The 26,512-nt window shown below is 44.7% G+C and overlaps 1 protein-coding gene across 3 annotated transcripts in view; it reads left to right on the plus strand.

Moving 5' to 3' along the window:
- The first annotated feature begins 1,417 nt into the window (after nt 1-1,417).
- LOC105499667 (ST8 alpha-N-acetyl-neuraminide alpha-2,8-sialyltransferase 5) overlaps nt 1,418-26,512 on the plus strand; it is a 96,166-nt gene continuing 71,071 nt past the window's right edge. For 2 of the 3 annotated variants that reach the window (XM_011772401.2, XM_011772417.2), the window contains exon 1: nt 1,418-1,843. In XM_011772401.2, the coding sequence (XP_011770703.1) occupies nt 1,713-1,843 (131 nt within the window). In that variant the 5' untranslated portion in view covers nt 1,418-1,712. The remainder of the gene's footprint in view (nt 1,844-26,512) is intronic. The other variant, XM_011772406.2, reaches the window with a different exon arrangement.

Genomic DNA, 26,512 nt, shown 5'->3' on the forward strand with positions numbered 1-26,512 from the left:
AATCCCTGATCTGACTCTAGAACCTCCCGGAGTGCCTGCTGGAGCCTGGGAAGGGGCACCCTAGAATCTTCCAACCGGCCTCAGTGGCGAGCGCTGCGGGCACGCGACTCCCAGCGCTTGGAGCCTCTGCGGTGTCAGGATGCCAGGACTGTCGCCTGGCCGGGTTGGGGGGTGGGGACGGTATTTCAGGCTAAGAATTTCTGAAGAGGCACGACGTTCGCATTGCGTTTCCGTGATTATTCTCCCTGACTTGCATTCTGAAGCACGAATCTTTCCGGATGTAGTAACTGACTTCCTAAAGCTTTGGGGGGACTGTGGTCCCCAAAGGCTGCCGGCTGCCTGACCTAAGATTTACGAGTGGTTTCGAGGATGAGACAGGGTCCCAGTTTCTCGGTGACAACAGGGTCTTTGACGAACGGCCGCCGAGTTACGGCTGGGGAGGGGGAAGAGGCCCGTGGCGGGGTCGGGCAGCCTGAATTTCTTCTGCAGGAGTTGGGCGCCGGGGCGCGGGCAGGCAGCCCCGCAGGCCATCAGCATGCAGGAGCGGCGAGCGCCGTCCTTGAAGGGCTGCCCGGCTGACCTTGCTCCGCTTTCTCCGGAGAAATCGCTAGAAGAGCGCGAGGACGCGGCCACGGCGGTGACTCAGTGCCCTGCGCGCCGCACGCAAATGCTCCCTTCTATCAAGTCCAGCTCCGCAGCGGCTGTTTCCTCTTCCTGCCCTCTTTTTCTATTTATTTATTTATTTATTTATTTTTTTTGAGACGGAGTCTCGCTCTGTCGCCCAGGCTGGAGTGCAGTGGCGCGATCCCGGCTCACGGCAACCTCCGCCTCCCGGTTCAAGCGATTCTTCTGCCTCAGCCTCCGCAGTAGCTGGGACTACAGGCGCGTGCCACCACGCCCGGCTAATTTTGTTTTTTGTATTTTTAGTAGAGACGGGGTTTCGCCATTTGGCCAGGCTGGTCTCGAACTCCTGACCTTGTGATCCGCCCGCCTCGGCCTTCCAAAGTGCTGGGCTTACAGGAGTGAGCCACCGCGCCCAGCCCCTGGCCTCTTTTTAATTCCAAGATTCAAACCCGGCGTTTTCCGCTCCGCCCCTCCCCCTCCCCACGGCCCGCCTATCATTAGCCAGACTGCACGGGTGTTTTGTACCCTCCCTCCCCCGTCCCTATCGGCAGAACCGAAGGCCCACCTTCGCGATCCCTCGCTGCGGGCCGGGGGATCAGATGTGGCCCGCCCCCGGCAGGGCACCGCGCGCTGGGCAACCGCGATCCGGAGCCGGACTGGAGGGGGCGGTGCGCGGTGCGCTAGGGCTCACAGGGTACGGAGCCCGGGCCCCGCTCCCCATTGGCCGCCACCTCGGCGGGAGGGGCCTCCTCCGGCTCGTGGCACCTGGCGTCGCCCCTCCGCGGGGAAATCGGCGGCTGCCGGGCATGGGCGCCTGGAGGTAAAGGTACCCCGGGGGGGGGAAGGCCCCGGGCCGCTGCAAAGCTCCCTGCCACTGGCCCTGTCCTGCTTGCCGCCCCAGCGCCTGCGAAGCTTGGATGCCCCCAGGTCCGGCCGCGCCAGCCAGAAACTTTGCCCCGCGAAGTCCCCCGCCTGCCTGACCTCACCGTGAGGCGCCACGTCGGCCGCGCGCCCTCCGGGGCTCCGGAACCCCGCGAGTCATTGCCTGGCCGCCCCGTACCCCGCGCCCGCGGCGCCCGGTCGCCAGGATGCGCTACGCGGACCCCTCGGCCAACCGGGATTTGCTGGGGAACCGAACTTTGCTCTTCATCTTCATCTGCGCCTTCGCCTTGGTGACCTTGCTGCAACAGATCCTGTATGGCAGGAACTACATTAAGAGGTAAGAAAGTCCAAGAGAGGGCGGGATGCACGGAGCCAGGCGGCGAGCCCCCGAGTGCCAGTGGCAGCGGCAGCTTCCGTCACAGCGCCCCGGGGTGAGTGACCGTGGGGTCCGCTCCTAGCCCCGAGCATGGCCGCTTAAGCTTGGGTCACCGCGTTTCCAAGAGCATCCTTGCTCCCAGCTCCCTGCCCAGCGCTAGCTGGAGGGCCCAGACAACTTTGTTCCACTATGAAAAATGAAGGACAGGATAGAATTCCAGGCAACCAGGCTGACGATAAATCCATTTAATACCGGAGAGACCGCATGGATCAGAGCGGGTGTCCTCCAAACCCACAGTTCTATGGCCATTTGTTTGGACTCCGGGGTCGGAGGGCTCAAAATTGTATAGATTATTTATTTATTTATTTATTTATTTATTACCTCGCGAGTCCTGAACTTTCGTAAGGACCCTTGGGAAAAAAAAGCATTTTCCCCTCCAGGAGCTTCGGGTTAGGTGGGGGTGGTAGTGGGCTGTGGCGATGCGACAGGGATAGTGATAATGAAGTCTTATAATCCCATAGCCACTGGATCTGTGAAACTCAACAACGTGATTCCTTCTGAAACAGATGGCTTTTTTTTTCTCATCCTCAGCGCAAAAGGTCAGAGCTGCAGTAGAAGTTAACCCCTCATTGGGCTCTCCCCCTACTCCACCCCAATCCACAGTTAAACTCCAAGAGAAAGAGCAGCAGGAGGTGTTACTCAGAAATTCAATTCGGGCACAGCCTCAGTCTCTCTGTTTGCAGAAGATACACTGAAATGCCAGCCACTTCCTTCTGCCGGCTCTTCTGGCTTAAGGGAAACACTTGGGGTTTCTCTGCCTGGTTTGGGGGATTAGGGGAGGTTCCTGCTCTAGGATACACCCATATCAGAGCCTCTCTTGGAAAGAGCCCTCTCTCCCAGCTGCTGGGGTGTTTTTTTCTTTGCTGCTAGTGCCTCCCTACTCACACCGCCCATCCCCCAGGTTGATAGGAAAATAAATGTCTCTCTAGCTAAGTAAGCATCCCACCTTCTTCTCTAAACTTCCCCATAACAAAACAGCCCTCTTCTCATCCTTTGGGTTCTACATCAGGTATGGGTACTCCCAATCTGGGATGCCCACGAGGATGGGAAGGTGAGGATCGCTGCTGGGTGTGGCTCTACAGTGGAAAAGCTGAGCACTTAGGCTGTTTCCCCTCCTCGTAACTCCCCCAGAGCTGGGGAGTAATGAGGCACCTTGTTCTGAACATTTGTTTACAGCCAGTGGCTGACTCCGAACCTTCCCAGGGAGCGTTCCCTGGTTGGTGGCAGCTCCTGAGTGCTGTCTGGCACTGGTGGCTTTAAAGGCCATCTTCGGAGCCTCCTGGCTTCTTGGATCTGATTGGGCCTGCCTCTTCTTTCGGTTACTGCTGCCCCTGAGATGATCCTATGCAAGGACAACTGGGTCCCCCACGGCTTGCTGCAGCCCTGCAGGCCGATTGGCTGCTGCCATCTTGGCCCTTGCTCTTCAGCAGGGCAGCTCTGGATTCCTGCCCTCTGCCGGCACCTCCCCAAAGTTGCTGGGGCTGCTGGGATTCCTTCTGCCCTGTCAACGGGGGGAAAGTATAACCGCCTATGGCAATGCCAACCAAACTACTACCTGCTTGCTCTGGCAAGTCCTCCCTGGTCTTGGGTGGGTGGGCTAGCTGCCAGGAGTTCAGCAGGCACACAAGGTGCTTCCCTTCCTCCCTCACAGAGACCCTGACCCCCTAAATTGCATAGATGCTATCTTGCAGGCCTCATTCTAGAGACTCAACCCAATCAACCAAGCAAAACCTGTATAGGCCTGATCCTGGAAGCGTGCCTCTAGATAAGGGTCTGTAAAGAAGGAGATGATGTGGTCTTGGTGCTCAGAGGACTCGAAGTCTATTTGGGGCAACAAAATAGCCACAAATGAAATAGAAAGTGAATGTTAAACTGTCTGAGAAGAGAGGCACTGATAGGCTGGAGAAGTTAGGCAAGACTGTGCCCAGAGGAAGTTGAACTTGAGTGGGCCTTGAAGGAAGGGTAAGATTTGAGGGTGGGGGCAGGGGGCATGCACATCCAAAAAGTGGGCAGGAACAAAGATGCAGAGATGCAAGTGTGTCACAATTTCCTCCCGTCTCTCCCACACCTGGCCCTACCTACACTGCAGCACTTGACTTAATCATTGATTAGTCCTGATCTTGAATTGGGTGTGGCTGCCACATCAGTGTCACCCCTAGCACCTGCTCACCTATCTTGTTTCCTCCATATATAATGATTGTAATGAACCGGCCTGATGTGATTATCAGCAGCCTGTCTCCTGTCTACAAACACTTAACCAGTGTTCTTCAAGTAGAAGATCTCGGAGGGCCTGAATCAGAACCAACTGGAGGACCACTGAAATGCAGACTCCTGAGGCCCTGAATCTGACTGTCTGGGGGAGGGATCTACTAACCTGCCTTTGTAGCAAGCTCCCCAGGCAATCTGCAAGCTGCAACAAGCTCCTCCTGCTGCTCTAGACCAGTGGTTCTCAATTCCCTATTCTCCACAGCAATGTTTGGAGACTTCTGTGGTGTTCACACTGGGGAGAGGAGAGTGCTGCTGCATGCACTGGGATGAGACCAAAGATGTTGTAGAGATCCTATAATGCATAGTTTGCCCCCCACAACAAAGAATTTTCCAGCCCCAAACCTCAGTAGTAGCTGAGGTTGAGAAACTCTGCTCCAGACCGAAAGCTCCATGAGGTGGGGATTTGCTCTTTTGTTTTTGTTTTTGAGACGGAGTTTCTCTGTGTCACCCAGGCTGGATTGCAGTGATTTCCGCTTACTGCAAGCTCCGCCTCCCTGGTTCACACCATTCTCCTGCCTCAGTCTTGCCAGTAGCTGGGACTACAGGCGCCCGCCACCACGCCCGGCTAATTTATTTGTATTTTTTTAGTAGAGACAGGGTTTCATCTTGTTAGCCATGATGGTCTGGATTTCCTGACCTCGTGATCCACCTGCCTCGGCCTCCCAAAATGCTGGGATTACAGGCGTGAGCCACTGCGCCCAGCCAATTTGCTCTGTTTTGTTCCCAGCTGCACTGTGAACACCAAATGTGTCCAGCACGTAAGAAGTTCTCAATAAATATTGGATAATGAATAAATAATTGAAGGTAGGACTATGTGTGTGTACACAGGGATTGTAACTGGAAGAGACACAATGAAGAAATGGATACAACTGATGTGAGGGAAGGAAGGGATGAAGGGGGCAGATGTAACAGTGGGTCACTAGCCTCAGCAAAGTGTTTTGAAGATTGAGAAGAACAATTTGCATTTGGTTCATTGGGCCATTGGGAGCAGTGTTTGGCCCTCGAGTAGGGTAATGGCAGGATAAAAGTCCCTAGGAAGGACATTAGCTGGGCCTTCTACAGGAAAAGAGGTGGAAAGGCTGGGAGGTGGAGGTACTGTCATAGCCCAGTGAAAGGGAGAAGAACTTGTTACAGGGAGCAGGTCCACTTCAGAGGCAGGGGATTCCTGAAGGCTGCCATTGTTTGCTTCTGTGCTAAGCTGGTGCAATGCCACCTCACAAAGAGTTCAGGGATACAGCAATGGCAGGCTCTTCCAGGGAGAATTCAGTGACAGCCCACAGCAAATGGCAGCGGGGCTGTGAGTCGATGTGTGCTTACTTCTTTGGACCCTGGGTGCTCCCTGTGCTCTGCAACGGGAGCTTTTGGGAGGACCCTACTGAGAGCAGTCAGAACTCTGGGGGTCCATTTGCAGCACCTACCTTGGTCAGGAAGGGAGAAGGCGGGGCAGTGCAGGGGGCTTAGTGGGCTCAGTGTCTCTAATGGAGAAAACATGCACTATGTGAATGAGGAGAAAAAGACAAGAAACAAAGTTGAGAACATTCCCCTTGATGCTCTTGGGTTCTCCATGTCTGTTTTTGATTGATTGAACAAATACTTCATGCAGATTTACTCTTTAAGTGCTGAGGATACAATGGTGTGCAAGTCAGGCACAGTCCTGGGTCTCCAAGGAGCCCATGGCATTGGGAAGACAGAAAGGCATGCAACTGATACATGAGCCATGCCTAGAGGAATGGACGAGGGACTCTAAAACCAAGGAAGAGGGAGCCAGAGCAAATCACTGTGTTTCAAGGTACATGGAGGCATTTGAAGGGGTCTTCAAGAAAGGGGAGTGATCCACAGGCACAGGCAGAGGTGAAAGGAAGGGGAATGAAATCGAGTTTGAGCAAGGATTGACAAGTGCTGGCAAGAGTTGAGTGAATCTGCATGACTCAGGGGTTAGAGCTATATTGCTGGGGGCAGAGTGAGGCAGGCAAGGGCCCAATTCCTGAGAAGAAAGTAGGGACCCTCTGAGGAGGGCGTGTCTCGGGGAGGGAGCGGGGAGGGTGACAGCTGTGGGTCTGGATCCTCGTGCGTGCGTGGAGCTACCCAGAACTGCGCAGGGAAGAGCCAGACTCGTAATGTAGATTTGGAGTCACCAACCACTGACATCAGTGTTTTTCAAACTTTTATGATTGGAAAGCACAGTATGGTATATGTTACAGCTGGGGACCTTGAACACAGCTATGTACACATTCAACTGAAACATTTTGCGAAACAATACTTGGCCTTATTACGAGAAATGCACTCTAATGTTTTCTATTTTACTTCATTTAAAAAATCCATTCGCCATGTGCGGTGGCTCACGCCTGTAATCCCAGCACTTTGAGAGGACTAGGCGGGCGGATCACGAGGTCAGGAGTTTGAGGCCAGCCTGACCAACATGGTGAAACCCTGTCTCTACTAAAAATATAAAAATTAGCTGGGTGTGGTGGCATGCACCTGTAATCCCAGCTACTCAGGAGGTGAGGCACAAGAATCACTTGAAACTGGGAGGTGGAGGTTGCATTGAGCCGAGATGGCACCATTGCACTCTAGCCTGGGCGACAGAGCGAGACTCTGTCTCAAAAACATAAATAAAATAAAATAAAATAAAATAAAATAAAATAAAATAAAATAAATCCATTCTATTTCGTTAAAAAATACAATGGAATATTGGCCTTAAAAAGAAAGGAAGTTCTGAAATGTGCTACAACATGAATGAACCTTGAAGACCTTGTGTTGAGTGAAATAAACCAGGCACAAAAGGACAAATACTCTATGATTCCAATTATATGAGAGACCTAGAGTAGTCAAATTCATAAAGACAGAAAGTAGAATGGTGGTTCCTGGGGTCTGGGTGTGGAATGGGGAGTCATCTTTTAATGGGTATGGAGTTTCAGTTTGGAAAGATTAGAAAGTATTGGAGATGGATGGTGGTGATGGTAGCACAACAAGATGAATGTACTTAATTACATTCAACTGTAGACTTAAAAATGGTTAAAATGGTAAATTTTGTTATTGTGTATTTTACAATCCATTGGGTTGAAACCCTTAATTAGAAAAACACTGGTGTGAGCACTGGGATTGAATGAGTCACCAAAAACAGAGCAGAGTGGAAAGTGACAATGGGTCTGGGTGCAAAGGAGAGCTTTGAAGGATGTCTCCACCTATAAGGGGTTGAGAGAGGACAGCTGGCTCTGGAAACCAAGGCTGGAGAGAGGTGGAAGGGAATGAGGAGAGGGAGGTGTTAAGGAAACCAAGGGATGAGGGCGTCAGAGTGAGAGTGGCCAGCTGTGGCATGCCGGGAAGAGGGCTTGGGTGGGATAGGATTGAGATGTCCACTGGGTTGGCAGTAGAGGCAAAGACAGTTTGGGAGAGAAGAGTGGGGACAGGATCCTGTTTCAGTGGGCAGGGAGTGAGTGGGGAAAGAGAATGTAGAGACAGGGAGTGCAGATTACCCTTTCTAGGTGTCAATGCTGAGAACAGAAAGTGTTAAAAGAAAGATTTTCCACAATGAGGGGCATGGAAATTGTCCTTTCTTCTTTTAAGTACCCCACTGACCCCAGTCCCCTTTGTTAGTGCTGAAATCTTCATATAAGCTTCATATAAGCTTCACAGCCCTAGAGTATTATGACTTCGGGTGTTTTTAACAAAGGGACAGTAAAGGGCAATGTTTATTTAAAAGTAGAAAGAAAGGACATGGTAGATTTTAATAATCTGGTCTCAGCCCATCTTTTAAACTTAATCTCAGGAAAACCAGATAACCATGGGCCTTGAATGTCTTCCCGTGTCTTTCAGTGGAGTTTTATAATTCTCCATAAAGAGTTTGAATGTTTTCTGTTAGATTTATGTCTTACTTTGTTTGGGCTTCTATAACAAATTACCATAGATTGGGTAGCTTAAGCAACAAATGTTTGTTTCTCACTGTTCAAGAGGCTAAAAGTTCAAGATCAAGGTGCTAGCATGGCTGGGTTCTGGTGAGGGCCCTCCCGCAGGTTGCAGACTTCTTGTTTCCTCATGTGGGGATGAAAGAGAGGGAGCTAAGTCTCTGGCCTTGTCTTAGGTGCACACCAATCCCATTTGTGACTGCTCCACTCTCTGACCTAATCATCACCCCAAAACTCCACCTCCAAATACCATTGCCTTGGGATTCGATTTCAACATAGGAATTTTGGGGGGACACAAACAATTATTTAGTCCATAACAATTCATGTCTAGCTACATGGTTTTTAACTATTTAAAAACTATATAAAATGTTTACTATTGTACAGGTTATCTTTAAAAATGTTATATTTTCTAACCGTTTATAGCTGGTATATAGAAATAAATTTGATTTTTGTGTATTAATTTTATAATCAGTAACTTTGATTATGCACATACTGATAATAGTTTGTCTGTAGATTATCTGGGGATTTCTATGTAGACATTTTTCTTTCTTTCATTACTACCATTATACCTTAATATATAGTTCTTGTTTTACTGTAGTGGCTAGGACCTTCGACATAATATTCAATAAAAGTGTCATAGTGAACATCCTCGTCTTAGTCCTCACCGTTTTCTTCTTTCTTTTTTTGACAGCTTTATTGAAATAAAATATACTCACTTAAAGTGTACAGTTAAATGGCTTTTAATATATTCATACAGTTGCACATCTACCACCACAGTCAATTTTAGGACGTTTTCATTACCCTAAAAAAGAAATCCTGTACCCCTTACCCATCACTTCCCAGACCCCCATCCCTCCTGGTCCTAGGAATGAACAAACACACTAACCTGTTTTCTGTCTCTAGATTTTCCTATTTTGAGCATTTAATATAAATGGAATCATATGCTACGTTGTCCTATGTGATTGACATCTTGCACTAAGCAGAATGTTTTCAGGGTTCATCCATGTCATATCATGTATCAGTACTTCATTTTTTCTTATCGCAGAATAATATTTCATTGTATGGATAGACTAAATTCTGTTTCTCTGTTCTTCAACTCATAGACATTTGAATTGTTTTCACCATTATGTTAAGTTTTTGTGTGGACATAGATTTTCATTTCTCTTGGGTTTATACCTGTGAGTAAAATATACAGTAACTCTGTGTTTGCCATTTGATGAAATGCCGGGGTTCTCTGAGGTGGCTGTATCATTTTACATTTTCTTCAGCATTGTATGAGGGTTCCAATTTCTCTACATCCTTGGCAACACTTTTATTATCTTTTTTTGGATTATAGCCATCTCAGTGGTTTTGAGGTGATGTCTCACTGTGGTTTTGATTTTGCATTTCTCTGATGACTAATGATGTGGAGCATCTTTTTATGTGCTTATTAGCTATTTGTATATCTTCTTTGGAGAAATATCTATTTAGATTCTTTGCCTTTTTTTTTTTTTTTTTTTTTTTTTTAGAGCTAGTTTTGCCCAGGCTGGAGTGCAATGGCGCGATCTCAGCTCACTGCAACCTCTGCCTCCCGATTTCAAATGATTCTCCCACCTCAGCCTCCTGAGTAGCTGGGATTACAGGCATGCACCACCATGCCTGGCTAATTTTTGTATTTTTAGTAGAGACAGGGTTTCACCATGTTGGCCAGGCTGGTCTCAAACTCCTAATCTCAGGTGATCTGCCCTTCCCGGCCTCCCAAAGTGCTGGGATTACAGGAATGAGCCACCACGCCCAGTCAGCCACCGTGCCCAGCCCTGTTGCCTATTTTTATTTTTATTTATTTATTTATAAATTATACTTTTAAGTTCTAGGGTACATGTGCATAACATGCAGGTTTGTTACATAGGTATACATGTGCCATGTTGGTTTGCTGCACCCATCAACTCATCATTTACTTTAGGTATTTCTCCTAATGCTATCCCTCCCCCAGCCCCACTAACCCCCTGACAGGTCCCGGTGTGTGATGGTCCCTGCCCTGTATCCAGGTGTTCTCACTGATCAATTCCCACCTATGAATGAGAACATGTGGTGTTTGGTTTTCTGTCCTTGTGATAGTTTGCTTAGAATGATGGTTTCCAGCTTCATCCATGTCCCTGCAAAGGACATGAATTCATCCTTTTTTATGGCTGCATAGTATTCTATGGTGTATATGTGCCACAATTTCTTAATCCAGTCTATCATTGATGGACATTTGGGTTGGTTCCAAGTCTTTGCTACTGTGAATAGTGCCACAATAAACATACGTGTGCATGTGTCTTTATAGTAGCATGATTTATAATCCTTTGGGTATATACTCAGTAATGGGATCGCTGGGTCAAATGGTATTTCTAGTTCTAGATCCTTGAGGAATCACCAAACTGTCTTCCACAATGGCTGAACTAATTTACACTCCCACCAACAGTGTAAAAGTGTTCCTATTTCTCCACATCCTCTCCAGTGTCTGTTGTTTCCTGACTTTTTAATGATCGCCGTTCTAACTGGTGTGAGATGGTATCTCATTGTGGTTTTGATCCGGATTTCTTTTTTTTGTTTGAGATGGAGTCTCGCTGTGTCGCCCAGGCTGGAGAGCAGTGGCATACTCTCAGCTCACTACAAGCTCCGCCTCCCAGGTTCACACCATTCTCCTGCCTCAGCCTCCCAAGTAGCTGGGACTACAGGCGCCTGCCGCCACACCTGGCTAATTTTTTGTATTTTTAGTAGAGATGGGGTTTCACCATGTTAGCCAGGATGGTCTTGATCTCCTGACCTCATGATCCGCCTGCCTTGGACTCCCAAAGTGCTGGGATTATAGGTGTGAGCCACCGCGCCTGGCCCTTGATCTGGATTTCTCTGATGACCAGTGATGATGAGCATTTTTTCATGTGCCTGTTGGCTGCATAAATGTCTTCTTTTGAGAAGTGTCTGTTCATATCCTTTGCCCACTTTTTGATGGGATTGTTTGTTTTTTTCTTGTAAATTTGTTTAAGTGCTTTGTAGATTCTGGATATTAGCCCTTTGTCAGATGGTAGATTGCAAAAATTTTCTCCCGTTCTGTAGGTTGCTTGTGCACTCTGATGGTAGTTTATTTTGCCGTGCAGAAGCTCTTTAGTTTAATTAGATACCATTTGTCTATTTTGGCTTTTGTTGCCATTGCTTTTGGTGTTTTAGTCATGCAGTCCTTGCCCATGCCTATGTCCTGAATAGTATTGCCTAGGTTTTCTTCTAGGGGTTGTATGGTTTTAGGCCTAACATTTAAGTCTTTAATCCATCTTGAATTAATTTTTGTATAAGGTGTAAGGAAGGGATCCAGTTTCAGTTTCCTACATATGCCTAGCCAGTTTTCCCAGCACGATTTATTAAATAGGGAATCCTTTCCCGATTTCTTGTTTTTGTCAGGTTTGTCAAAGATTAGATGGTTGTAGATGTGTGGTGTTATTTCTGAGGCCTCTGTTCTGTTCCGTTGGTTTATATATCTGTTTTGGTACCATGCTGTTTTGGTTACTGTAGCCTTGTAGTATAGTTTGAAGTCAGGTGGCATAGTGCCTCCAGCTTTGTTCTTTTGTCTTAGGATTGCCTTGGCAATGCAGGCTCTTTTTTGGTTCCATATGAACTTTAAAGTCATTTTTTCCAATTCTGTGAAGAAAGACTTTGGTAGCTTGATGGGGATGGCATTGAATCTATAAATTACTTCGGACAGTATGGCCATTTTCATGATATTGATTCTTCCTAGCCATGAGCATGGAATGTTCTTCCATTTGTTTGTGTCCTCTTTTATTTTGTTGAACAGTGGTTTGTAGTTCTCCTTGAAGAGGTCCTTCACGTCCCTTGTAAGTTGGATTCCTAGGTATTTTATTCTCTTTGAAGCAATCGTGAATGAGAGTTCACTCGTGATTTGGCTCTCTGTTTGTCTGTTATTGGTGTATAAGAATGCCTGTGATTTTTGCCCATTGATTTTGTATCCTGAGACTTTGCTGAAGTTGCTTATCAGCTTAAGGAGATTTTGGGCTGAGACGATGGTGTTTTCTAAATATACAATCATGTCATCTGCAAACCGGGAAAATTTGACTTCCTCTTTTCCTAATTGAATACGCTTTATTTCTTTCTCTTGCCTGAATGACCTGGCCAGAATTTCCAACACTATGTTGAACAGGAGTGGTGAGAGAGGGCATCCTTATCTTGTGCTGATTTTCAAAGGGAATGCTTTGCCGAGACCAGCTCGGTCAGGGAGACCTTAACCTAGCGGCACTAGAGGAATTAAAGACACACACACAGAAATATAGAGGTGTGAAGTGGGGAATCAGGGGTCTCACAGCCTTCAGAGCTGAGAGCCCCGAACAGAGATTTACCCACATATTGATTAACAGCAAACCAGTCATTAGCATTGTTTCTACTGATACTAAATTAACTAAAAGTATCCTTTATGGGAAACCAAGGGATGGGCCGAATTAACTGTAGCAGGAACATGCCCTTAAGACACAGATCTCTCATCCTAATTGTTTATGGCTTAAGAATACCTTTAAGTGGTTTTCCACCCTGGGCGAGCCAGGTGTTCCTTGCCCTCACTCCTGTGAATCCACAACCTTCCAGCTTGGGCGTTAGGGCCATTATGGACATATCACAGTGCTGCAGAGATTTTATTTATGGCCAGTTTTGGGGCCAGTTTATGGCCAGATTTTGGAAGGCTTGCTCCCAACATGTCTCCCTTCTTTGATTTGCAAAGAGATAAAAGCAAAGGCAGCTTTGTCACAGTGAGCTACTTCTTGCAGGAGTCGGGATCCGCATCTGCAGAGTATATAAAGACAAACAACATAGATTAAAAGCACAATCGTCAATGAAATCACAGAGCTTCTAAGTGTTTTTATCCATTTAAATGGGTTACTAGCTGCTAATTTGTCTGCAGCTCCTTTAAGCACTTCAGTTTCTGGCATTAAGGTCAGGTGTGCCTGGGATGCTTTAAATATTTGTTCTTTTAATTTTGCTGTATTCTAAAACAAGTTTGTAGAGTGTCCTTCTAGATGCTTTTTTATTTTTTCCTAAATTTATATCTTTTTAAGAGCATTTAATAGTTTCCACAAATCTTTATGTTTAGCTTCTAGAGTGGGCCATATCATTTGAGGTTGAGGTGCCACTATACTGCCATGATTCCAGATAATAGGAACTTTTGCCATACTTCTTATCATTTTTACTATCTGACCATTTTTTTCAGATCATCTGAACATAGTGTGGCCATGGCACGCAAACTGAGAGGTGCAATTCAAGCTAAACATCCTCCTAGGGGACCAATTAATAATGATACCATAGAAATCGTGCAGCACCTCTGCCTGTTCTGCAATGCAATCTTGTTAAACAAGTACGTTGATTTTTTCTAACTGGGTCCAATCCTGTTTTATAGCACTAAAGGAAGGGTATTGTTCCCCACCTGAAGTGATTTTTTTCCCAAGCTGTAATGCATACTCCTCTAAGCTGTTCTATGGCATCATCCTGCGTGACCAGTTGTGCATCTAAACCATCCCAGCTGCCAACCCCCAAAAGTTGGTCTGCAGTTATATTAATTTGAGGTTGGGCCTTGGCATTGCCAGCAGCCTGAATGGAAGCTTCATCTACCCACCAAGTTTTAAATTGTAAGAACTGAGCAGGAGTTAGACAAGCTAGAGTAAGAGTGTCCCAGTCAGTAGGTATCATTCGACTGGAAACAGTAACATTCTTTAACCATCTCATTACAAAAGGAGAACCTGGTCCATACTCATTTGTAGCTTGTTTTAATTCTTTGAGTAATTTAAAAGGAAAAGGCTCAAATGTAGCTGTAATATTTCCTTCTTGATCTGGGGGGTGTATTCTAATAGGGAACTGCCAAGCCTCTAAATTACCTTCTCATCTAGCTTGCTGAATTCCTGCCTGAATAGAACTAAGAGCAGTTGCTCGAGGCGCTGCTTGAACAGTCACTGTGGCAACTACTTTTTGCCCAGTGTCCTCTGGAAAAGAAAGATCTGGGGGTCATTTTCTTCAAAATAATAATAAGGGGGTGCAGCAGGGTAGGGATGAACCTCTCCTTCCTTTGCCGCTTTAGCTTCAGCTGGCAAATAAACATGCTCTGTAACCTCTTCTGTTAACTTCGCTATACTCTTGTTCCTCTTCATCAGTTTGAAAAAGTTCCAAGGTGAAACGAACCAGACCCCAAACTTGCCCCATTGTTACCCTGATGCTTCTGAGCTACCCTTCTTACTCACCACGGGGATTGCTTTAAGAGTACTCAAGTGTCCTCCAGCTAGTTTTCTGTTCCAACAGTTGCTCCAGTGACCCTTCGACCTGGATTCGAGCCCCACATTGGGTGCCACTTGCTGAGACCAGCTCGGTTGGGGTGACCCTAACCCAGTGGTGCTAGAGGAATTAAAGACACACACACAGAAATATAGAGGTGTGAAGTGGGGAATCAGGGGTCTCGCAGCCTTCAGAGCTGAGAGCCCGGTACAGAGATTTACCCACATATTGATTAACAGCAAACCAGTCATTAGCATTGTTTCTACTGATATTAAGTTAACTAAAAGTATCCTTTGTGGGAAACAAAGGGAATGGCCGAATTAACTGCAGCAGGAACATGCCCTTAAGACACAGATCGCTCATGCTAATTGTTTGTGGCTTAAGAATGCTTTTAAGCAGTTTTCCACCCTGGGCGGGCCAGGCGTTCCTTGCCCTCATTCCTGTAAACCCACAGCCTTCCAGCTTGGGCTTTAGGGCCAATATGGGCATATCACAGTGCAGAGATTTTATTTATGGCCAGTTTTGGGGCCAGTTTATGGCCAGATTTTGGGAGGCTTGCCCCCAACAATGCTTCCAGTTTTTGCCCATTCAGTATGATATTGGCTGTGGGTTTGTCATAAATAGCTCTTATTATTGTGAGATATGTTCCATCAATACCTGGTTTATTGAGAATTTTTGGCATGAAAAGCTGTTGAATTTTGTCAAAGGCCTTTTCTGCATCTATTGAGATAATCATGTGGGATTTGTCTTTGGTTCTGTTTATGTGATGGATTATGTTTATTGATTTGCATATGTTGAACCAGCCTTGCATCCCAGGGATGATGCCCACTTGATCACAGTGGATAAGCTTTTTGATGTGCTGCTGGATTTGGTTTGCCAGTATTTTATTGAGGATTTTTGCATCGATGTTCATCAGGGATATTGGTCTAAAATTCTTTTTGTTTGTTGTGTCTCTGCCAGGCTTGTCTCTATCAGGATGATGCTGGCCTCATAAAATGAGTTAGGGAGGATTCTCTCTTTTTCTATTGATTGGAGTAGTTTCAGAAGGAATGGTACCAGCTCCCCCTTCTACCTCTGGAAGAATTTGGCTGTGAATCTGTCTGGTCCTGGACTTTTTTTGGTTGGTAGGCTATTAATTATTTCCTCAATTTCAGAGCCTGTTATTGGTCTATTCAGAGATTCAGCTTCTTCCTGGTTTAGTCTTGGGAGGGTGTATGTGTCCAGGAATTTTTTCATTTCTTCTAGATTTTCTAGTTTATTTGCGTAGAGGTATTTATAGTATTGTCTGATGGTAGTTTGTATTTCTGTGGGATTGGTGATGATATCCCCTTTATCATTTTTTGTTGCATCTATTTGATTCTTCTCTCTTTTTTTCTTTATTAGTCTTGCTAGCTGTCTATCAATTTTGTTGATCTTTTCAAAAAACCAGCTCCTGGATTCATTGATTTTTTGAAGGGTTTTTTATGTCTCTGTCTCCTTCAGTTCTGCTCTGATCTTAGTTATTTCTTGCCTTCTGCTAGCTTTTGAATGTGTTTGCTCTTACTTCTCTAGTTCTTTTAATTGTGATGTTAGGGTGTCAATTTTATATCTTTCCTGCTGTCTCTTGTAGGTATTTAGTGCTATAAATTTCCTTCTACACTTTGCTTTAAATGTATCCCAGAGATTCTATTACATTGTGTCTTTGTTCTCATTGGTTTCAAAGAACATCTTTATTTCTGCCTTCATTTCATTATTTACCCAGTCGTAATTCAGGTGCAGATTGTTCAGTTTCCATGTAGTTGTACAGTTTTGGGTGAGTTTCTTAATCCTGAGTTCTAATTTGATTGCACTGCGGTCTGAGAGACGGTTGTGATTTCTGTTCTTTTACATTTGCTGAGGAGCACTTTACTTTCAACTATGTGGTCAATTTTAGAATAAGTGCAATGTGGTGCTGAGAAAAATGTATATTCTGTTGATTTGGGGTGGAGAGTTCTGTGGATGTCTATTAGGTCTGCTTGGTGCAGAGCTGAGTTCAATTCCTGGATATCCTTGTTAACCTTCTGTCTTGTTGATTTGTCTAATATTGACAGTGGGGTGTTAAAGTCTCCCATTATTATTGTGTGGGAGTCTAAGCTCTTTGTAGGTCTCTAAGGACTTGCTTTATGAATCTGGGTGCTCCTGTATTGGGTGCATATATATTTAGGATAGTTAGCTCTTCTTGTTGAATTGATCCCTTTACCATTATGTAATGGCCTTCTTTGTCTCTTTTGATCTTTGATGGTTTAAAGTCTGTTTTATCAGAAACTAGGATTGCAACCCCTGCCTTTTTTTTTTTTTTTCTTTCTATTTGCTTGGTAGATCTTCCTTCATCCCTTTATTTTGAGCCTATGTGTGTTTCTGCATGTGAGATGGGTCTCCTGAATACAGCACACTGATGGGTCTTGACTCTATCCAATTTGCCAGTCTATGTCTTTTAATTGGCACATTTAGTCCATTTACATTTAAGGTTAATATTGTTATGTGTGAATGTGATCCTGTCATTATGATGTTAGGTGGTTATTTTGCCTGTTAATTGATGCAGTTTCTTCCTAGCATCAGTGGTCTTTACAATTTGGCATGTTTTTGCAGTGACTGGTACCAGTTGTTTCTTTCCATGTTCAGTGCTCCCTTCAGGAGCTCTTGTAAGGCAGGCCTGGTGGTGACAAAATCTCTCAGCATTTGCTTGTCTGCAAAGGATTTTATTTCTCCTTCACTTATGAAGCTTAGTTTGGCTGGATATGAAATTCTGGATTGAAAATTCTTTTCTTTAAGAATGTTGAATATTGGCCCCAACTCTCTTCTGGCTTGCTTGTAGGGTTTCTACTGAGAGGTCTGCTGTTAGTCTGATGGGCTTCCCTTTGTGGGTAACCTGACCTTTCTCTCTGGCTGCCCTTCACCTTTTTCCCTTCATTTCAACCTTGGTGAATCTGACAATTATGTGTCTTGGGGTTGCTCTTCTCGAGGAGTATCTCTTTGGTGTTCTCTGTATTTCCTGAATTTGAATGTTGGCCTGCCTTGCTAGGTTGGGGAAGTTCTCCTGGATAATATACTGCAGAGTATTTTCCAGCTTGGTTCCATTCTCCCCCTCACTTTCAGGTACACCAGTCAGATGTAGATTTGGTCTTTTCACATAGTCCCATATTTCTTGGAGGCTTTGTTCATTTCTTTTTACTCTTTTTTCTCTAAACTTGTCTTCTCGCTTTATTTCATTAATTTGATCTTCAATCACTGATACCTTTTCTTCCACTTGATCGAATTGACTATTGAAGTTTGTGCATGTGTCACGAAGTTCTCGTACCATGGTTTTCAGCTCCATCAGGTCATTTAAGATCTCTCTACACTGTTTATTCTAGTTAGCCATTTGTCTAACCTTTTTTCAAGGTTTTAGCTTCCTTGCGATGGGTTAGAACATGCTCCTTTAGCTTGGAGAAGTTTGTTATTACCAACCTTCCAAAGCCTACTTCTGTCAACTCATCGAAGTCATTCTCCATCCAGCTTTGTTCTGTTGCTGGCAAGGAGCTATGATCCTTTGGAGGAGAAGAGGCGCTCTGGTTTTTAGAATTTTCAGCTTTTCTGCTCTGGCTTCTCTCCTTCTTTGTGGTTTTATCTACCTTTGGTCTTTGATGTTGGTGACCTTCAGATGGGTGAAGATGTCCCTTTTGTTGATGTTGATGCTATTCCTATCTGTTTGTTAGTTTTCCTTCTCACGGGTCCCTCAGCTGCAGGTCTATTGGAGTTTGCTGGAGGTCCACTCCAGACACTGTTTGCCTGGGTATCACCAGCAGAGGCTGCAGAACAGCAAATATTGCTGCCTGATCCTTTCTCTGGAAGCTTCGTCCCAGAGGGGCACCTGCCTGTATGAGGGGTCTGTCGGCCCATACTGGTAGGTGTCTCCCAGTCAGGCTACATGGGAGTCAGGGACCTGCTTGAGGAGGCTGTCTGTCCATTCTCAGAGATCAAAGACCGTGCTGGGAGAACCACTGCTCTCTTCAGAGTTGTCAAACAGAGACGTTTAAGTCTGCAGAAGTTTCTGCTGCCTTTTTTCAGCTATGCCCTGCCCACAGAGGTCCCTTTGCCTTTTTTTAAAGTGGATTATTTTGCTTTTTCTTATTGAATTGTAAGAGTTCTTTATTTATTTCAAGTATAAGTCACTTATCAGGTACGTGATTTGCAAAACATATCTTTTTACTTTTTTGGTGGTCCTTTGAAGCACAAAAGTTTTACATTTTGATGAAGTCCAATTTTTCTTTTTGTTGTTATTGTTGATTACTTGTGCTTTAGGTGTCATATCTAAGGAGCCATTGCCTAATCCAACATCACAAAGATTTACACTTAAACTTTTTCTAAGTGTTATATAGTTTTAGCTCTGCCATTGAGATCTTTGACCCATTTTTAGTTAATTTTTGCATATGCTATGATTAATCCTAATTGTAAAGGGAATGTTAAAAAAGTGTCATCATTGAATATGTTTGCTTATTTTTTTAAGATATCTTCTAATAGGTAAAGTTCCATACATTTGTAGAATGTGTTAAAAGTTTTGGTTTTTTTTATTTTGAAAATTTTATTTATTTATTTATTTATTTTTGACATGGAGTCTTGCTCTGGCGCCCAGGCTGGAATGCAGTGGCTCGATCTCAGCTCACTGCAACCTCCGCCTCCTGGATTCAAGCAATTCTCGTGCCTCAGCCTCCCAAGAAGCTGGGATTACAGGCATGCACCACCATGCCCAGCTACTTTTTGTGTTTTTAGTAGAAATGGCATTTCATGATGTTGCTCAGGCTAGTCTGGAACTCCTGATCTCAGATGATTCATCCTCCTTAGCCTCCCATAGTGCTGGGATTACAGGTGTGAGCCACTGCATCCAGCCAAAAATTGTATTTAGATATTAATTTTATAAGTACTTTTTCTGCATCTATTGAACGGTGTGTAGTTTTTCCCCTTTAATCTTTTGATGTGGTAAGTTACATTAATAGATGTTCAAGTTATAATTTTAGGGGTAAACCCAGCTTGTTTATGGTCTATTATTTGTTTTATATGATGTGAGATTTTGTTTGCTGTTATTTTTATTTAGGATGATCTGTTCCTTTTCTTGAATGCTATTGGCATGTAATTTTCTCTTATCGTACTGTCTGCCTGGTTTTAAAATCAGTCTTGCAAATGAGTTAAGAATGTTAATACTTAATTCTGTGTAATGACTTATGCACGTTTTTGAGATTCATCTGTTCTTTAAATGTTTGGTAGACCTCACCTGTATAACCATCTGCACCTCATGTTTTCCATATGGGAAGACTTTACTAATCCATTAAGTCTTACTAATTAAGACTTACTAATCAAGTTACTCATCCATTTCTTTAGTGACTGTAAGAGTATTTAAGTTTTCTATTTCTTCAATTTTGGTAAATTATATTTTTCTAGGAATTAAAAAAATCAAGTTTATTGGCAAAATTTATAATATGCTGTATTTCATCTCTGTCGTATCCATCATTTTGCCCCTTTTTATTCTTAACAGCATTTGCTTGTTTCTTTTTCTATTTTTTACATTGTCTCTGTAAAATGATCAGATTTTGGTGTTGCTGATTTTCTCTTGGATATTTGCTATCTTATTAATTTTTATGCTTTGATTTTATTCTGTCATTTTTCTAACTTCCTAAGTTGGGTGCTTATATCTTCAATTATCCATCTTTCTATTTTCTAATGTAAACTTTTGAAGTTATAAAATTTCCTCTAAATATTTCTTTTATTAAATTCCTTCAATTTGGGGATGATGATGATAACAAGAACTCAGAATGGCATTGCATTTACTATGTTCTAGATACTAGCCCAAGTGCTTTATATGTTAACATACTGAATCCATATAACACAAGTAATAGATACTGTTACCATGCTTATTTTATAGTTGAGGAAACAGCCACAGTGAGGTTAAGTAATTTGTTCATGGTCATACAGCTAGTAAATACCAGAGGTATTTTCATTATCTTGAATTGCAATTATTTTCTAATTTCTATAATAATTTACTCACTCATGAAGTTAGAAGTGCTTTAAATGTCCAGAGACTTCAAGTTTTTCCTTATCTTTTTTATTTTTTTAACTCAAAGGTATTATGGTGAGAGAACATGATATTTATCATGTTGATTCCTTTTTAAAAAAAATTTGCATGTCTTTCATTCTGTCTATTGTAACTAGCACATACTTACAGTTTTTAATACCTAGTCTGACAAATTCTGTCTTCTGCCTAGAAAGTTTAGTATATTTACATTTATTGTGATTACTAATGACTAAGGATTTATTTCTGCCATCATATTTTTTGTGTTTTGCATACCTTGCCTTTTCTCCCTTCTTTTCTTTTGCATAATTTGTGTTTTCTTGGCTTTAGGAGGAGGTTCCTAGTGTGACCTGTGCCTTGGGAGGGCCCTTTGGCCATTACAAGGGAAGCATGAATCACTGAGATTGACTGAGGAATGCGTCTACTACTTCTTTTCTTGCCAGACTATTCATCCATTTAATAAGGCATTTAAAATACATTTTAATTGTTATTTTAGTGTTTTGTAGTGGGAGGATGTTGCAGATTGGCTTCCCTGGAAAGCAGACTCTGAGCCAGAGATTAGAGTGTAGGATGTTTATTGAGAAGAGCTCTTGGGATCAATATCTGAGAAAGAGAGAAGGAAATATGACTGGTCACAGGGAGAAATTGAGCAGCAATAGAGTTCCAGAGAAAGCCTCAGTGGACCCCATAGGCAGCCCTGGAGCTGGGCTGTCTCTTAAGACTTGCCCAGAGTTGGGGTGAGGGTGCCTGACCTTTATACCTGGAAGAGATATATGACCTGGAAGAGGACATAACCTTGAGTAAGTTGGCTCCGCTCACCTGCGGCAATTCTCAAAGAGGAATGAGAGCTGAGGGCTATTGGCTCATGGCACCCCCAACAGGTGGGGAGAAGTCCTTCATTCCTGATGGTGATGTGGGGGGGTATGTCACAGCACCTGCCCCAGAGGGCTTCTCAGTCGGCCATTTTGTTAGAAATAGAAGTCTTCGAATGTCTCTGTTCCCCAAACAAAAATCTCACCCCTAATTGTCAGTCTGTGCTGAAGCCCACTCTGGAAGTTGAATGCTTCTCCCCTGTCAGCCAAGGATCTATTTTTTTGGGATGGAGTCTCGCTCTGTTACTCATGCTGGAGTATAGTGGTGCGATCTCAGCTCACTGCAACCTCCGCCTCCCAGGTTCAATCAATTCTTCTGTCTTAGCTTCCTGAGTAGCTGGGATTACAGGCTTGTGCCACCACGCCCAGCTAATTTTTGTATTTTTAGTAGAGACAGGGTTTCGCTATGTTGGCTAGGCTGGTCTTGAACTCCTGACCTCAGGTGATCCACCTGCCTCAGCCTCCCAAAGTGCTGGGATTACAGGCATGAGCCACCGCGCCTGACCAGCAAAGGGTCTTTTACGCGTGTCACATCTGTCCTAACTCTGGGCCTTCACCCACGCTGCCTCCCCACCTGCTGTCCCCTCCCAGCTGTCTTTCAGTCCAAATCCTGCTTCTCTTTCTGGTCTCAGCCCACGGTGTTCTTTCTCTCCTTTGAATTCACAGCATCATGGTGTCTCTACTTAGCACATCCTGCTCAGCACTGTCCCATTGCTTTCCTATGTGATTGTGCAATGGAACTGAGGCCAGGAGTTTTGTCCTGTCTCAAATACAGAGGACCCTCCTATGCTTTGTCTTACCTCCAGCCTTCCTCTCTCCTGCACCTTCAGAGCACAAAGCTGGGCTGCCTGCATGTGGCTGGTGCAGGCCTGAGACTTGAGGATGTGAAACTGGGTCAAGGAGAAGTACAACCTGACTTTGTGCTGCCTACATGTGTATATTCGAAGGCCCTCATCACTGAGCCAACTCTCCCCCGACCCAGGGGACAAAGCCTTCTGTTTGACTGCCCCGAGAAGCAGGCACAGCCCCAGGAGATTGGTACCATAGGGACTGGAGGATCTATCTGGAGTGTGGTTCTCGAGGGGGAGGGTGCCCTAGAAAGAAGGGATGCTGCTCTGACTGCAGCCTGGGTGTGCAGTGGGTCAGCAGAGTGACTTTCCAGTTTTACTGGTCAGAGCAAGTTTCTCTTGAGCACTTGCTGCAAAACTGAGATGAGGTGAGGCCAGCAAGTGATCCAGGGAACAAAATTTAAGGTGGCCCCTACTCTCAGGTGTCAGCATTGTACTTACATGATCCTGAGAATGAGGACCTCTTTAAATGTTCTGTACTGGGTGCCCTGCTGGCTTTCGTCTAATCCTGGCTCTGACCTGCCATATGCCCAGCCCTGCACCAGGTGCTGGATGTGAGTTTCCTGCACCTTCCTCAGATATCCCTCAGGAGCACAGCGATACCCTCTCACTCCCGGATTCCGTCTCTTCTTCATTGCCTCCCCCTACCTTTTTTTTTTTTTTTTTGACATTTCTATTTTCCAGTGATTTACCACTTAGAGGATTTAATTTCTCCTTTTTGATGTATCCAGGTCATTCACTTCTTATCTAATAATTCTCTTAATTTAGCTCTTAACCATACCTATTATCCTAGGGACACCCCTCCTCCCCACAGGTGAAGGATTCATCAGGTAATAATATTAACTATTGGCCAGGAGTTTGTCTCACACCTGTAATCCCAGCACTTTGAGAGGTTGAGGTGGGCAGATTACCTGAGGTCAGGAGTTTGAGACCAGCCTGGCCAGTGTGGCGAAATCCCATCTCTACTAAAAATACAAAAATTTGTTGGGCGTGGTGGTGCATGCCTGTAATTCCAGTTCCTCAGGAGGCTGAGGCAGGAGAATCGCTTGAACCTGGGAGGTGGAGGTTGTAGTGAGCCAAGATTATGCCACTGCACTCCAGCCTGGGCAACAGAGTGAGACTCTGTCTCAAAAGAAAAAAAAAACTAATTATTAACATTCACTAAGGGATCATGAGGCAGGTTCTAACCTAAGAAGCTAATCCTAAATGAGGATTATTTCATTTAATCCTCTCCATAGTCCTATTAAATAGATAGTTTTCCTTATTTCATATTCATGCAGAGAGGGGAGGTAACATGTGTAAAGTCACACAGGTGGTAAGACCCTTGTAAGAGATGCTTTGTTCACCTCTGAATTCTCAAGCCGTAGCACAGTGCCTGACACTAATTGTTCAATGGATGGATTCATACAAAGGGAATCCTGAAACTTTATCCTAACAATCAAGAAACATGCATTAAACACCCCCTCAGCTTTGCACTGGGGAGAGGGGATGCTACTAAAGAATTATTTGGTATGATTCATGTCCTTAAGAAACTTACAGAACACTTAAAGAGACAAACATGAAAAATTATGTAAGACAGTGTATAAATAAACTTGCAGTTTTGTGGCATAGACTATAAATCTTGTAGGTTTCAGAGGAGACAGCAACGAGGGTGGTGGGAGTAGCCTGGTGGGACCTGACAGAGGCTTTGAAGAACTGATGGGTCTCAGAGACTGGATGTGGGGGGATCTGGGGACAGGCTGAGGTGTTGAGGTAGGAGGAGCGGGTGATGGAAGCTATCAAAGATTTGAAAGTTTCTTTTTAGACACCAGTGCTCTGTGAAGCTGACTGACGGCCTGTCTGGTCTCTGTTTAGCCTCATGCAGTGTGAGTGGGTGGACAAGATGGCTTCCTGTCTTCCAGCTCTGGTGACGTGGGGCACAAGGGACTGGTCTTTCAGAAGAACGGCTCAGGCTGGGCTTTGCCGGCTCCTTCTAGGGGGCCCACAGGTCCTGCAGAGCCCCTGGACTGGCTGGGTGGAGGGAATGGAAATAAGGCAGGCAAGCCAGGATATGTGTGTGGGATGCTGCACTGTGGGTTCTGGGGGTTTAATGCCACACTGAGGGGCAGAGGGGCAGGTCCTGGGAGAATAAAATGCATCCACGCTCACTCCAGCCTGAGATCCCATCTGATTTTGTGCTGCATTTGCCGAGTCTCTGGGCAAAGGAAGGCCAAACCTCCCTCCCCTCACTCCTCCAGCTTGCCAACTCCCCATTCTTCCTCAGCAGATGAAAGGGTCAATACTTCCTAAGACCACCATTGCCACACCCACAACTTCCAAAAGGAGGCAAGAATTCCCAAGTGCTTTCTCTTTCTTCCATGGTAGGCTGGGCTGTTGTCCTCCTTCTAATCCTAGTTCATTTTTGGGGGTTCTCTTTCCACCCAGCAGTGCCTGCAGAGCCAATGTCCCCACACCTATGTGCCCCTACCCCCACCCATTGCCCTTCTGCTGGTGAGGTGCTATTCTGCAGGCCCAGTTTCAGGCCCCTCTTAGTTCAGGTTGGTTAATTGGTTCATTCATCATTCATGTGGAAAGCATCCATTGAGTGCCCTTTGTGTACTAGCCCTGCACTGTCCACTAGCCACTAGCCCCATGTGACTACTGAGCACTGGAAGTGTGGTCTGACTTGAGACATGCTGTCTGTACATATACAATACACGTTAGATTTCAAAGACATAATACAAAAAAGGGATGTGACATATCTCCTTAACTTTTTTATATTGTTTGTGTGTTGAAGTGATAATATTCAGATACATTAGGTTAAATTAAGTATGTAATTGAAATTAATTTTACCTGTTTCTTTTCACTTTCAAAAAATCTTTTTGGGAATTGTAGATTCATACACAGCTGTAACAAATAACACAGAGAGAACCTGTATCTACTTCCCCTAATTTCCTCCAAAGATAACATCTTTCAAAATAGTACAATATCATGACCAGACATGGTGGCTCATGTCTGTAATCCTAACACTTTGGGAGCCGAGGTGGTAGATCACTTGACCCCAGGAGTTTGAGACTAGCTTGGGCAACAGAGTGATACCCTGTGTCTACAAAAAAAAAAAAAAATATATATATATATATATATATATATATATATATATATATATATATCCAGGTGTGGTGGTGCATGCCTGTAGTCCTGGCTACTCAGGAGGCTGACGTGGGAGGATTGCTTGGACCCAGGAAGTTGAGGCTGCAGTCAGCTATGACAGCACCACTACATTCCAGCCTGGGTAACAGAGCAAGACCCTATCTCAAAAAACAAAACACCCCAAACAATATAGTACAATATCACAACCAGGAAATTCACATTGATACAATCCGTCAATTCTCACTTCGCCAATTTTGTATGCACTCATTTGTAAGTCTGTGTATTTAGTTCTAAGCAATTTTATTACATGAATTTTTACTTTTTTATAATGTGGCTACCAGAAAATTTAAAATTATATATGTGACTCCTGGTATATTTCTATTGGTGCTGCTATAGACATTGGTTACTGTATTAGTCAGGGTTCTCTAGAGGCACAGAACTAATATATAAAGAGCAGTTTATTAAGGAGTATTGACTCACATGATCACAAAGCAAAGTCCCACAATAGGCCGTCTACAAGCTGAGGAGCAAGGAAGCCAGTCCAATTCCCGAAACCTCAAAAGTAGGGAAGCCAACAGAGCAGTCCTCAGTCTGTGGCCGAAGACCTGACAGCCCATGGCAAACCACTGGTGTTAAGTCCAAGAGTCCAAAAGCTGAAGAACTTGGAGTCTGATGTTCCAGGGCAGGAAGCATCCAGCACGGAGAAAGATGAAGGCCAGGAGACTCAGTAAGCCTGTTTTATTCTAGCCACATTGGCAGTTGATTAGACGGTGCCCACCCACATTGAGGGTGGGTCTGCCTCTCCCAGTCCACTGACTCAAATGTTCATCTCCTTTGGCAACACCCTCACAGACACACTCAGGAACAATATTTTGTATCCCTCAATCTAATCAAGTTGACACTTTAACTATCACACTTAAACAAGATGGATAAAACAGGGTACTCTCCTGGGGTAGGGCAGGGAGGGCTCAAACGCACATGAAGAGTTTACAACTATCTTATATGCTAAGTGCCAAGTGGATGGTGCAAACTCTTGTTCATTGCTGCTGGAATCAGAGAGCAGAGAGACCCCTCTGGCCAAGGACTGTGTAGGAGTCCATGCTCACCTTAGAAGGAAGGATGCTCTGCTTGAAACAGGATGGGGGCTCCAGTCCTGCCCACCTAGTTCACTCGTTCCCAACCCTGCCTCCACCATTTTCCCTCCTCTC

The sequence above is a fragment of the Macaca nemestrina genome, chromosome 19 (assembly GCF_043159975.1).
Source record: "Macaca nemestrina isolate mMacNem1 chromosome 19, mMacNem.hap1, whole genome shotgun sequence".
Classification (NCBI taxonomy): domain Eukaryota; kingdom Metazoa; phylum Chordata; class Mammalia; order Primates; family Cercopithecidae; genus Macaca; species Macaca nemestrina.